This window comes from Molothrus ater, chromosome Z, assembly GCF_012460135.2.
Source record: "Molothrus ater isolate BHLD 08-10-18 breed brown headed cowbird chromosome Z, BPBGC_Mater_1.1, whole genome shotgun sequence".
Lineage (NCBI taxonomy): Eukaryota > Metazoa > Chordata > Aves > Passeriformes > Icteridae > Molothrus > Molothrus ater.
The window spans coordinates 2,811,862-2,825,651 of NC_050511.2; the positions used below are offsets into that span (position 1 = coordinate 2,811,862).

General features: G+C 40.7%; 1 protein-coding gene across 4 annotated transcripts in view; it reads left to right on the forward strand.

The window, feature by feature from the left end:
* EPG5 (ectopic P-granules 5 autophagy tethering factor) overlaps positions 1–13,790 on the forward strand; it is a 54,941-nt gene that overhangs the window by 25,465 nt on the left and 15,686 nt on the right. For all 4 annotated transcript variants that reach the window (XM_036403168.2, XM_036403170.2, XM_036403169.2 and 1 more), the window contains exons 19-30: positions 21–218; positions 948–1,058; positions 1,887–2,006; positions 3,419–3,585; positions 3,777–4,001; positions 5,875–5,998; positions 6,915–7,056; positions 8,125–8,296; positions 9,445–9,607; positions 10,187–10,329; positions 11,591–11,747; positions 12,734–12,928. In XM_036403168.2, coding sequence (XP_036259061.1) covers positions 21–218; positions 948–1,058; positions 1,887–2,006; positions 3,419–3,585; positions 3,777–4,001; positions 5,875–5,998; positions 6,915–7,056; positions 8,125–8,296; positions 9,445–9,607; positions 10,187–10,329; positions 11,591–11,747; positions 12,734–12,928 — 1,917 coding nt within the window. The remainder of the gene's footprint in view (positions 1–20; positions 219–947; positions 1,059–1,886; positions 2,007–3,418; positions 3,586–3,776; positions 4,002–5,874; positions 5,999–6,914; positions 7,057–8,124; positions 8,297–9,444; positions 9,608–10,186; positions 10,330–11,590; positions 11,748–12,733; positions 12,929–13,790) is intronic.

Genomic DNA, 13,790 nt, shown 5'->3' on the forward strand with positions numbered 1-13,790 from the left:
TTTACCCTTTAATTTGTCAGACTCACATTTTCCTAAGTGACCATCCGAATGGAGTGGGGCCAGCTGCAGTCCTGGAGTTCTGGGTGCAGGTCCTCACCAGCCAGCAGCTGTGGCACAGGGACCGGGCCACGCTCTGCCTGCTGGATGACTTGTGCAAAGCTGCTTTCCAGTACAGCCAGGAGGACTGCGTGCAAAAGCTGCTTTACCAGCAGCACAAGGTAAATAGACAGCTGTGGTGTTTCGGTGTGGCTCTTGGGTAAATGGTCAGCTCATCTGTTGCACAGTCGGATTTTGATGGGAATGAATTTTCCTGAAGTGCAGCAAGAGCGACTGTGAAGTCCTAGGGTGGTTTGGGTTGGGAGGGACCTTTACAGCCCATCAAGTTCCACTCCTGCCTTGGGCAGGGGCACCTTCCACTATCCCAGATTGCTCCAAGCCCTGTCCAAACTGTTCTTAGAACTTCCAGGGATGAGGCAGCCACAGCTTCTCTGAGCAGCCAGTGATGATGATGAGTGATGAAGGGAGTTATCTGATTTTTTTCTGAGTTGCTCAAGAAATTTTTTTTCTGAGTGGGTCAAGATTAATGAAATGTCAGATATTTTAATAATAATGATAATAATTACTACTAAAACCAGTTTGGAACAGAGTTTTTGTTTCATATGAGTTCTGTTGTTGTTTGTCTTCTTTGCATTTCAAATCTTTGATGGAATGTTTATGACTAAAATGGAGCTCCCTCTCCTGAAAAAGCCAGACACAGTTACTGCAACAGAATTTTTTCACTGAAATAGAAAGTCCAAGCAGGCATTTCAGTGGTGCCTGGCTGAGCTGAGGTTAGAAAGTAGCAACAGGAGGTGGAAAGGAACCTGGATAAAAATTGAGCAATCCACCTGTAGCTTCTAAATCACCTGGTCATGAAAAAAACCCAAATGTTTTCTGTTTCTGTGCAGAATGCTTTGGGCTATCACTGTGACAAGGGAATGCTGTCTTCACTGGTCAGCTGGATCGTGGCAGGCAATGTCACACCATCCTTTGTGGAGGGCAGTGCCAACTCCTCTCAGGTGAGTGCCATGATGGTGCTTTGTGGTGGGAAAAGTAGCAGACTGGTCTAGGGTGTTGTTTTTTTTCTATCTCTGTTTTTTGCTTTTTGAGGGTTTTTTTGTGGGTGGTTTTTTTTTTCCCTTTTTGGTTTTTTTTTGTTTTTTTTTTTTCCCCCTGTTTTTTCTCTTGGTCACTTTTTCTTCCTGCCCTAGAGTTTTCTTGTGATAAAATCCCAGTTTAGCCTAAGAGAGTGCTGTGGGTTTATTGCACTAAAAGGAAAATGGATATTTTGCTCAGGGAGAGTTGGTTTAATCTGCGTCCAAGAATTCATATAATAGGACTTATTAGTTAAATTTTCTAGTAACCTACTGTCGTTCTTGATCTGTTTAACAAGACAAAATCTGTAAAGCCTGACTTTTCTTTCAGATCAGTCTTTATCTGATAAATATTTTGAATTTGAGTTACTTTCTCTCTGCTTAAGTGATCTCCTTATTCAAGCAAAAAGGAAAAAAAAAACCAAACCTCACAGTACCCCAGACAGAGATGTGTAGTGCAGGTGGAAGAGGGGAGATCTTATTTTACTGAGTTTGAGAAGGTTGTTTCCTCCAGAGTTCCCTGGGTGATTCTGTCAGTTTTGTCTACCTTTCTCCTTCTTTCCCAAAATTGTACAAAGGGGAAGTTTGAATTTAAGGATAAAGAAGTTTTGTTGTTGAGATGTGATAGTGCCTTTTGCAGCTCTGCAATGAGAATCCATCAAACATTTACTCCTCTTAAGAAATCATCAAGCTTCCTGATCCTGCCCCCTGCCATTTTGTTAACAATATTTCTGTCATTTCTGTGTTGTGCAGGTCTGGTTTGCATGGACAGTGTTAAATATGGAATCAATATTTGAAGAAGATTCACAGCTTCGCAGAGTTGTGGAGGGGGAGCTGGTTATCAATGCTTTAACTCCTGATCAAGCTTTGAAGGTGAGAGAACTGGTCATCTCTTTTCATTAAAATTAGAGAAAACTGCTGGAGAAAAGCGTTCCCTTGTATAATTTAGTTTTTCTCTTATGTACTGCTTCCTTAACAGGATAAATGTATAAATAATGCTTTACTTGGCTGTGCAGGAGAAAATATACTGCAGGGAAATTTTCATTGACATTTTGAGTGTATTTGAGTTCTTTTGCATTTAAAAGCTTCAATGAAAATACCTGATTTTACTATATTGATATTTACAGAAAACTAATTTGTGCTTTTGCATAATTTTCTGGATCACTTAATGCCTCACAACCTTCAGTGGATTTATTCTATACCCCTGATATGGGGAGTGCTTATTTTTCAGGTGGGAAAATGTGTCTGTATTTCAAACAGATGATTTCTCAGATGACCTGAATTGGTGCAGAAGACTGGCCTTTATTTTTCTCTGCTTTCTGAATTATTTTCCAAGGCTTTCAAAACTATTTAGGTCTCTCCTTTAACAAGGCACTCAATGAGCTGCACTTCAGGCTACATTGCAGCCTTTTCCAGCTTCTTTGCCCAAATTCAGTTAGAAATTCTGGAGAGAAGCAAGTGGAAACCAAAGTTGTCCATTCTCAAAGTGTAACTTTTGGCCCACCCTTCATCTCAACAGTTTCAGTGAGTTTCAGTAAAGGAAGTGGCCCTGTAAAAACAGGTTTGCTTGGCCTGTGACAAGTACCTGTCTTGCATCCTTGGAGCTGCTCTGGAGAGCATTTGTTCTTTGGCTTGCGTGTCTTGATTTAGCTGGAAAACGAAAAGATTGTGGGCAGTGTGTGGAAAAGAGGTTTGGTGTAGGGGATGAGGAAATGCCAGGCTCTGCTCCCAGTCTTGGGAACTCAGAAAAGCCTCCCATTCAGGCACAGTCCAGAGGAGCTTGGAGTGAGACTGTTTAATGATTTAGTGTTTCTTTGGTGTTGCTAAGATGGTATGCTGCTACTCATAGTTTGCTTTGTTTTTGTTCTGCTTTTGCTTCTGTGTTCCTTCTTCATATTAGTTATACTGTGAATTTTGAATTTTCACTAGAGCTGTATTAAATGTAATCTGGAAAAAGCTAAAACTAGCATGCTGGAGATCTAAACCAGGGACATCTACTTCTGTGAGGAAGAACAGTAATTAACTGTAATTAACACCAGGGCCCATATGTTTTCCTTGTGTCAGAGCCATCACACTGGGGTTTTGTAAGCATCAGAGGTGTAGGTCTGCTCTCCAGCATAACTGTGAGATGGGCAGCTCATCCTTCGAGGCCTGTAACAAATTGTGACTGCTTCCAGAGTTTTCTCCTCTGTAATTACCAAGTGTTCACACTGTGTTAATCTGCTCAGTTAACCTGTTACAGCACTTTACAGCACCACACTTGTGTGGAAATGTTGTTTCTGCAGAAAGCCCAGACCCAGCTGAAGCTGCCCATCGTCCCTTCCCTCCAGAGGCTCATGATTTACCGCTGGGCTCACCAGGCCCTTGCTACCCCTGCAGATCACCCTCTCATGCCACTGGTCTGGCAGAAATTCTTCCTCCTGTACCTTCACCGACCAGGACCACAGTATGGGTGAGTCTGACCTGCTCCAGCAGATTATCAAGCACTAATTAAGTGCACAGCAAGCAAGAGTCAGTGCATTACACTGACTGCTCCCGAAAGTAGTGGGTACCAGCAGCTTCTCTGGTGAGCCAATTTATCTGCAGAGATGCTGATTTGACATTTGCAACAAGACTTAGTAATGCTTTTTTGTTCATTTTTAGATTACCTGTAGATGGCTGTATTGGAAGACGCTTTTTTCAGAGTGCAGCTCATGTTAACTTGCTAAATGAGATGAAGCAGCGGCTGACAGAGGTGGCAGACTTCCACCATGCTGCCAGTAAAGCACTGAGAGTGGAGAGTCCTGAGGGCAGTGACAGGTCACCAGAGAAGGCCAGCTGCTCACCTGATTACCTGACTTCACCTGAGCTGCATAAGGAACTTGTCAGGTAAAAAAAAAAAACCAAACAAAAAACCTGCCAAAGTTTCATGTTAATCAGTGCAACTGCCTGAGTAACTGCCATAACACAGCTGTGGTTGTGGCTGTGTGAGGAATGAAGGGATGTGACCTTAGATGTAATGCAGGCACTTACTAAAAGCATAAAATCATAGAACATTCAGATTTGAAAAAGCCTTTCAAGGTCATCAAGTCCAGCACTTAACCCAGGCCTGCCAAGGCCACCACTAACCCATGTCCCCAAGTTGGGCTCAAATCCATTCCTCTGTTTGCATAACTTGTTTAGTTTGAGAGGGGGATGGTTTTACTACTAAAAATCAAACATTGTTGATAGGTTTGTCACTCCCTTTAGGGGAATAGCTTTGCTTTTTAATGAATGGTAGCCCCATGCTGGCAAAATATTTATTGTTTAGGCATATCTGCTACTCATATGTACATTACCAGCTATAAATGTAAAATGCTAGTTGGTGTGTAAATATGTCTGTGACATACATACACCGTGACAGACCAGAGCCTGAATTTATGTCTGAGTAAGATAACTTCATCAGTGTTTTCATAATTTACTGTCGTCTTAAGCACATAGTTCAAGCAGTTTGCTTGGTTAGTGACCTAAAGGTTAGCTCTGCCAAGTGTGTTCTGTGTCACCCGAAAAGTGGTAAATCTGCTCACCAAAACCTCACCACAGGACTCACTTTTTGTCTTGGAGTAGGCTAAGAAGGGAGACACAGCCACTCAGTGCTACTCAGCTGGTGAATTCCCACTTTTCTGAGGGATAGTAGCTCCTAAGAGATATCTATACCACATGTACTCTAAACCTGAGAAAGTATGTGAATATTGCTAGGAAATGGTTGAAAGGATTATTTGAAATAATTGAAAAGAGTTCCTTGTTCAAGGGCCCTGGATGTGTGGAATCAGAGCTTCTGCTCAGTGCTCCCCTCAGCAGTCAGTAGGTACTGTGCAAACAAACGAGGGAGATCATAAATCCCACTTGATTGTCTGTGAAAAATAATCCAGAGATGGTCGCAGGGTGAACTTGATTAATATTTGCAGTCTTTGATTTCAAATAAGTTTCCTGCTCCAGCAGAAAACCAGAGTACTCTACGCCCAAATAAATCTTATACTCAGGAAGTTTAATGACCTGTCTGGTTTCCTAGACAGGAGGGAAATTATTGGTAGGGTTTATAGTGGCTGATTCTTGGAGCTGGCCTACTTCCATTTTTTCACCAGTGACACTGATGAAGGAAGCAAGAGTTTGCTAGTGATATTTAATACCACAGTGTGAAGATTTAATGGCATTCTAGTGCTTCCTTGTCAGGAAGGCTTGGGTAGTGTGACTGTGAAAATGGTAGCAGTTGGTGGAATGATGTCAGCTGAAAAAATGTGTATTTATGTTAAAGTTTTAACAAAGGAGGAAATGAGAATGAGCTAGTCATTAATTTCTGAAAAGAAATTAAAAGATGTGACTTAACTCAGGCATGACTTTTTGGATCAGGCACTGCAGAGAGGTTCTGGGGTGAGGAACCAAACTGGCTCATTTGTACTCCGTTTATTTCCTTGGTCTTCCGACTGGGATTGTGGTGATACTTTCTGACCTAAGAGGTTATTCCAGTCCTGGGTCTTATGCTAGTTTGCATAAATGTTTTCCTTTTCAGAATTTGTCCTCTTACTCTTTGTTACTGTCCTTCATATTTTTCTAAGTACCTCCTTTCCACTGTGGGTCTTTAACTTGGCAGTAAATGAGTGAAAATGCACCTGAAATATCTTTTTTTGACTATGACACCTTGCAGTATTATTTGTTGCCCTAATTCCAACTGCAATCAAATTCACGCTGATATTTTTTCCTTTTTTTCTTTTTTTTCCCTCAGGCTTTGTAATGTTTTAATTTTGTGGTTGGAAGAAGAGAGTTTCCAGAAAGGAGATACATACATTCCCTCTTTACCAAAACAGTATGATGCACATAGACTTGCTAAAGTCATGCAGAATCAACAGGTGGGTTGCCAATAACACTGAAAATCTGATATCTAAAGTCCACTTGCTAAAATGAGTCTTTGAAATCAGTGAGAGAGTTCTGTTACTGGTCTTTAATGCACATACAGCATGTATGATACCTTCATAGCTCTAACCTTTTGTTCTAAAATCCTATGCTATCCCAAACTGCCTTCCTTTATGTTTGAAAGAGGACTCAGATGTAGATTCCTTGCATATCTGTCATTTCTTGCAATAAAATCCTTTTTCTGTACTGCTCTGTAATTCTTTTTATGTTCTGTATTAGTGTTAGAGGATTATTTAAGTTGCAGCTTTAAATAATTAAATACTGGAAGCCAAAACCTGCTTGTGTTGGTAGTCTGTAAAATGTCAGGTTCAACTATAAGTTAGTGAGTGTGAATTATTCTATTCTTCAATTATTCTATTAATTCTATATAATATTATTCTATTCTTCAAGCCTAAAGACTTATTTTGGAAGGGGATTTCCTTATACTTGCTTTGTTTTCACTCCTCCAGTGTATGTGACTACTGGAAACGCAGCCTGCTTTAGCCTGGCTGCAGTTAATCATGCCATGATGTTTTAGACTATCTTGGTCTCTTGTATTCCCTTTTTAGGAGCAGATTTTTAATAATCTGTCTTTCCCTTTGTCTCTTATGTGTTAGAAATGATGCCATGTGTCAAGTTTAATCTCTAAATGTCACAAATGCTTTTCAGGAGATCTCTATGTATGTAATAAAAATAGTTCAGTGTTTTTCTTCAGTTTAGTTTTTTTTGCCCTTAATAATAAATTTCCTGTGATTTAAAACTGCAGGGTATATATTTTATGTAGTTACTTTAGTTTCACAGCTACTAGAATGGGTGGACAGCACATGGTGCTGACCAAAACAGAGATGATAATTTAATTCTTTTGTGCTCCAGGATCTGTGGATGGAATATGTCAATGTGGAGCTCATACACCATGAGTTTCAGGAAGCTCTGAACCTTTGGCTGCAGGTTCAGCTGGAATCACATCCAACCTGTGCTTCTACAGGGGAAACAGATTTCACCAACCCTTTGTCAGGTAAGAGATAAAAATACTGGTAAGGAAACTGTGCCTTAAAGAATTACTGGGATGTCAAAGCCCTGGTTTCTTTAGGAGCTTGATGATGCCTGTCAGTAAAGATATTAATATGGTTTGTTTTCTGTGGGTGCACTATTTTCCATGAAGTTGTCATGGTTTTCTCACTCAGATTTTCATGATGACATGAAAATGATGACATTGATGCTTTTTGGCTTCAAGTTTGCTATGTCGCACAGCAGAGCTTGGGCATCATGGGTGAGCTCCCCAAAAGTTCCTCTGCACAGAGTGTGCTCCAGACATTTTCCCAAAATTTAGAGAGAGACAAGTGAAAGCAAAAGTAAAACCAACTGTACTTGAAAACATTCTCTGGGGTTCTTTTAATTTAGTTTAGTTAGTTTGTTTGTTTTTTGTGTTGTTTTTTCCCCTGTGTGTTTTCTTTGGAATTTTGGCATAGTGAAAGGGTTGTTCTAGCACAGAAGGGGTGATAGTCACAGCTGATACATTTAGGATGTAGAGAGATTGGATCTGGAGCTGATCCAAAGAAGAAGGAGTGAGGGAAGAGAAGGGAACTGGAATAGTTTCGTAACTGTTTGGACAAGGAAACTGAATGGAAATCAGCAGGAGGAGAGGGCTGACCCAGAGAGAGGCTGTGCTCTGAGAAGGAATTGACACTGACAAGACTACTGGTGAGGATCAGTTTAGGGAAAGGAAGATGAATTTTGCTTAGAATTTTGCCTGGGTGCATGTGTCAGATGAGTAAAATAAATGGAGTGACAGGAAAACTGGAAGTTAGGAGTGTTTGGGGAAAACACAGAAACGAGTGGGTCTTTTGATCCTAATCTTTGTGTGATGGAAGAGCTGGTCATGAAAATTAGCTGTGTGAAATAAAGTTTGACAAACATGAGAATATTATTTGAGTGATTTTGTTTAAAAGGGGGAAACCTGAGAAATATTTGCCTGCAGTTAAAAATGCTTCATGCAAGAAAAGGAATGTTTTTGTTCAGTTTCTCCTAAACTTCTCTTACTGACCAAACTTGCTTCTGCTTTTTTTTTAAAACCTTTTTGTAGCCAAAGTGAGGATCATGAATAATTTGAAGAAGCTTGATACTCCCAAGCCCCCTCTGCCTCTGCAGACGATGAAAGCTCCTGTGCCAGTGATTTCCTCTGCCACCCTGGTGAGCCAGAAAGACGCGATCCAGCTCATGCGCAGGGACCTGAACATCTTGCAGCAGCACGCCAAGTGAGTCATGTCTGTGCTCCTTGTGCCTCTCCAGTGGGTCCAGCACTGCCTTAAAATTATTGTGGAGTCACAGAATTGGGTTGGGAGGCACCTTAGAGCTCAGCCCATCTTACCCCTGCCATGGGCAGGGACACCTTCCACTGTCCCAGGCTGCTCCGAGCTCATCCAGCCTGGCCTGGGACACTGCCAGGGATTCAGGGGCAGCCACAGCTGCTCTGGGCACCCTGGGCCAGGGCTTCCCCACATTCACAGGGAGCAATTTCTTCCTAAAGATGGCCTTCACAGCAGCCTCATTTATGGTGTTAGCACAAGACTGTCAGTACTTCTGCTTCTTGTCCCATTTGTTTCCTCTCTGCTGATCTATCAGGTTATTATTCTACTTCTTCAACTGACATAAGAGTGCACAAGTCTTATGTAATGACTGAGATTACATCAGATGGCATCTAATTTACTTTCTCATTTGGCATATTTCCTGATCTAAAGCCTCCTTTTGGGCTAGATTTGTTGACAATGACTTATTTAACCCTTTTGCACTAAGGTAGTAGTTGCAATATGAAGCACCCAGGAGAGAAATCTGATTTCTGGTTCTGGTAGCTTTGTTAATGAAAGAGACTTTCTGTTTTTAATATTCCAACTCAGATAATCCAGCTGAATTGTTTCCAGTCACAATTGATCAATCTATAGCTGTTCTTACCTAATGTAGTAGTTTAATAACAATATTTTGAACCAGAGCAAAAGCTACTAAGCCCATGAGAGGCTGTGTCTAAACAACTCCACTATCAATTCTAGGTGGGTTCTCTTTTTTCTGTTTTCTGGTTTGTTTTGTTTTTGTTTTGGTCTGGTGGAAAATTGCATTTCCTGTAGAGATTATTCTGTTCAGTTTCCTTCCAGGTTGTCATATCAAGTAATTCAAAAGAACTCACATATACTTGAGCAGTTTTGTTCTTATGAACCTGGTTTATTTTTACTTTGAAGTGCTATTACTTTGAAGTTTTAGCTCAGTTTTATTTAATAACCTTTTATGTTTTCCATGGAAATGTCATGAGTCTTTGTACAGCACATTAAATTGAAGTCTCCTATCTTATAAATTCTCAGCATTGCTTTTTTCAGGAAAGATTTTGGTAATTTTATTAATAAATGCCTTTCAGAACTGCAGCTCTCTGGGAGTCTCAGCATGTTGCTCTGAACAGTGAGATCCTGGACACAGTGCCTAAGCTGTATGTCAACAGGGAGGAGCAGATCACTCTCCACCTGGAGTGCCGGGGAACTTCAAATAAAAGCTGCCAGGGAGCAGCTCAGCTCACCATCCAGGTCAGAGGCACGGCACCACCTCTGTTTTGGGGCTGGTGAACATAGAGGATTAGTATTATAAAAGTGGTGGCATTTGACTGAATAATCCACACACGTATTAGTGATCTGAAATACCTCATGTAATGGTCAAAAGGAGAAGCAGATCAAGAGTTGAAGAATAAGTTGTTGCATGATTTGCTTTGCTCGTGGCATCCATTCTAAACTGCTTCCCAGTGTATGGATGTGGGAATTTGCTTGCTGATAGGAATAGAAGCATGAAAATGTTTATGGAAATACTCCCATGTTGCTTAGTAAATTAATTTTTTGATCCCCTCTAAGTTTCAGTCCCTGTGGATTAAAAGCCTTAGATAAAAGACATGAATTCTATTAGCGTGTGTGATAATTAATTAGGAACATGACCAAGGATGTGTGCTTGGGCACGATGTACTAAATCTGATGAAAGCTCTCAGGGGGAAAGCCATCCAAATTCAGAGTTCTCTGACTGGACTCTGCTTAGTTTTTGGAAATAGCTGCAACATGGAAGTGTTCTAGCAAAACCGTGTTAATTCTTCAATGAATGTGTGTCTTTTTGTCATTTAGTTTGAAGGGAAGCACAAAAATGAAGCAGTGAGCCAGCAGCTTCATGCTTTGCGTAAAGAAGTGAGACAGCTGCAGGCAGAAGCCATGAAGCCACCTTCCCTGGGTGTTGTGGAAGCAGCTGTGCACGTGGAGAATTTCATAACGTAGGTTGCCCAGATGCTGGTCTGGGTAATGGTGTTTGTGATTCCATTTTGGTGTGTTAGAGTTTAAAATGTGGAACCTGTTAGTGTGTTTTCCCTCGTGCTCATCAGCTTGGGCCAACAACAGAGCTGGGATCCTGAGACCTGTGTGTTTGTGACACGGTAATTCCTATTATCACGGGGTCACTCAGGCTCAGCAGGGCACACAGCATTGCACTTCTGTTTATTGTTTTCTACTTCTTTTGATTGTTCTGTGCATTATAATAGCCCTCCTGATGCTGTAAGAGGACACTGAGTGATGACAAGGATGCTGTGCTAAACTTTAGGAAGTGGCAAACTTGTACCACAGCTGTCTCAGCCATAGGCTAAATTACATGGTGTGAATATGACTCTCTATGGGTTTTTCTTCATTATAGCTCAGGACATAAATCTTTAATAGAGTGCTAAAATTTTAAGTAGTTTTTCCATAGGTGAAACAAAATGGTGCAGTGGAAGCTGGCTAGATAATAGCACTTTTTTTGGGGTTGGGTGTGAATAAAATGGGGTCGTCCAAGGCTCTCTTCCTCACTTTTACAGTTTATCCCAGAAGTCCACTTTAGCAACTTTATCCTCAATCTTCCAGATTTCTGCTGGGATTCTCTTAGTGTAGCTGGTTTATTATAGAGTGTAATGATTGTACAAGTAAAAGGATTTGTGTACTACTTCTGCTTGTTCATTCTTGATCACTAACCTGAAAAATTCTGTGGATGAACTAGTTCTTGGGATTTACATCTATGGAATTGCATCTTCTTCACCTGATTTAATTTAGATTTAATGAAGACAGGGGTTTGGTCTCAATGAAATGTTTACTTGGCAGTGCACAAGAAAAGACTGATTCTGTTTTAATTCTTTTCTTGTTGAGCCTGTGAAATAAAACGGGGTAGGTTCTCTTGCAATACAAGGCAGTTGAGATGCCATCAGAATATGAGGAGTACATGATTAAAGGAAGAAATAATCCATTGGAATGATGCTTTAGATGTTTTTCAGTGTTCACTTGCTGACTGATTATGGAGACTTTCTAAGGTTTGGAAGTATCCATTTCAGGCAGCAGAAGTACATGAGCTAAATCCGTGACTTTTCAGTCTGGATATGAGAAGGAGGGATACTCAGGGAATATCACAAATACTCATCTCAAGGCTGTATATTGGCAAGAAACCTTTCTTTATTGTCACAGGTTATTCTCTGTATGTAAAATTAATTTGCCTTGTTAACTTATTTTTTTTAGGGCCCTGATAAATATCTACAAGGTGCAGCCTATGCCTGCAATCAAGAAAGTTGGAATTGGTTTGTTTTTTACATTGGTAGAATATGTGTGTGATGAAACTCAACGTAATCCTCCCACAAGGCAGTTCTTCACATCCTGCATTGAGATTCTGGGCCAAGTGAGTTTATTTCTTGAATCTGAAAATATTTTCTAAATTTTTAAAATTTGATTTTTGGTGTTTATTCTTTCCAATTTCACTGTTGTTAGTGGGGGGGAGGTGGTCCCAAATGTGTTCAGAAGCTTTAAACTTAATTTCTGAGCTTCTATCCCATTTTGTTTTCAGCTAATTGTGTAATGTGCACAATCTTTAGGAGAGGTGAAGTTTATATTTAAGCAAAATAAAAACTTGCTCTGTGGTGTCTCTGCTTAGTGTTAACAAATTGTCATTGTGTTAGTTAATTTAAATGCTGGAGTTTTGGGCAGGTAACTAAGGTTTGGATACTTTCAGTTCATAAAAATGTACTTCAGCATAGACTTTGCTTTTACCTGTCACTTTCTGGTTGATGCACACCTTATCAACCTCTGTATTTAGACTAAACCTTTCTAGTTATATCAGAAGTTTGCTGGCAGAGAAGACAAGTGCTTGGTGCTGGTGCTGGTAATGTGTGCTGTGCTTGTGCTCTGAGAAAAATCATTAGCTCTGCTTTGGGTCCAGATACTTACTTTTATCTTAAATACAGCTTATTTCAATGTGCAGCTGTCCTTGAGCACCTCTAACAGCTGAAGTACTGAGAAGTTCTTCACAGCTGTAATTCTGTTAAATTTTTCCTTTTATCAAGCAGGGCTGGTGAAATCAGGATTCATTTTCTTATGCTATTCCATCAGAAAAAAATAGTATTTCTGGGTATTTTAGACAACATATGTTATCACAAATGCTAGTCTAAAGTGAGCTAGGAAGACATCTTTGTTTTGTGTTATATCTTGTGGAGTAGCAGCATTTAGATGATGTTAATCTTATAATCTCAGCCTCTTGTTTTTGAGAAAAACTTCCCTTTTTATAAAAGGACCAAAACTGTGGGTGTCTCAACAACAAGCCTAAGAGGTTTATTTTCCAGTTGGCTGGTATTTGGCTGTTATTTTTTCCACCATTCCCACTTCTCTCAGGTGTTCATCAGTGGGACCAAATCAGAGTGCAAGCATCTGCTCCAGACCATCCTACAGAACCGGAGGCTCTGTACTCTTCTCTCCCCTTACTTCACTCCTGTAGCCTCTCCCAGTGAATTTGTGACTTTGTACGAAAAAGTCGTGGCCTTTCTGAGTGAGGATAACAGCGATGTTGTCTTCATGCTGCTGACAAAGGTGGGTGTTCTTTGCCTAAAGACCATGTCCTTAAGCTAAAGAGGAAAGAGGTGCAAATCTGGTACATTAAAATAGCATTGACAGGTTCTATAGAGCTGTGTTGGTCATACTGAGTGGTAAGTGTTACATTTAAGCTCAAGAGGGGCTGGAGTCAAAAGCAAATAGCTTAAGTAGCCTTTTCTAGCCTAGATAGTATCAGTTTGTGCTTCCCAGGCTTACTGCTGAAATTAAAACCATCTCTTGATGACTTCTTCTGCCTGGTATCTCTGCAAAGACATTCATTCAATAGCCAGTGAATGCCAGGTGTCTAACAATCAAAACAAAATTTGGGACAGTGTCTGCATTTTCCAGCTCTTCTTGGCATCCATGTCCTTTCTGCCTGTCCTAAAACGGACAGAATAGGTAATAGAGCAAGATGTGATTTGCACATCTCATGATACTGCCAGTGGAGAAATCAGTGTAACACTTGGCCTTTGATAATGCTCTGATTTTCCTCTTCCTTACAGGGAGCAGCAGGCAGTCTGTCCTGGGCAGGGCTCTGGGCTGTCCACGGTGGCACTACTGGCCCTGCTGACCAAGGTCTGAGCAGGTGCTCAAGGGCTACAAAAGCTTTGCTCCTCTTCCTGAAAATGTATGGGCTGTGGGCATCAGTCCAGTTTAATGCTTGTGTGGAAACTCAGACTCATTTTTATGAATCTGAGCCTCTCGGCCAAGGGCTGTTCCTTACATCTAGAGACTTCTGCAGTACGCTAAATCATTGCCTTTGAGAGTGAGGTTGGGAGTTCGGGCTAACAACATGCAAGTTCATGTGGTTTTTCTTAGATACATAGAAATATCATTATTTAATTTCCCTGGTGACTTC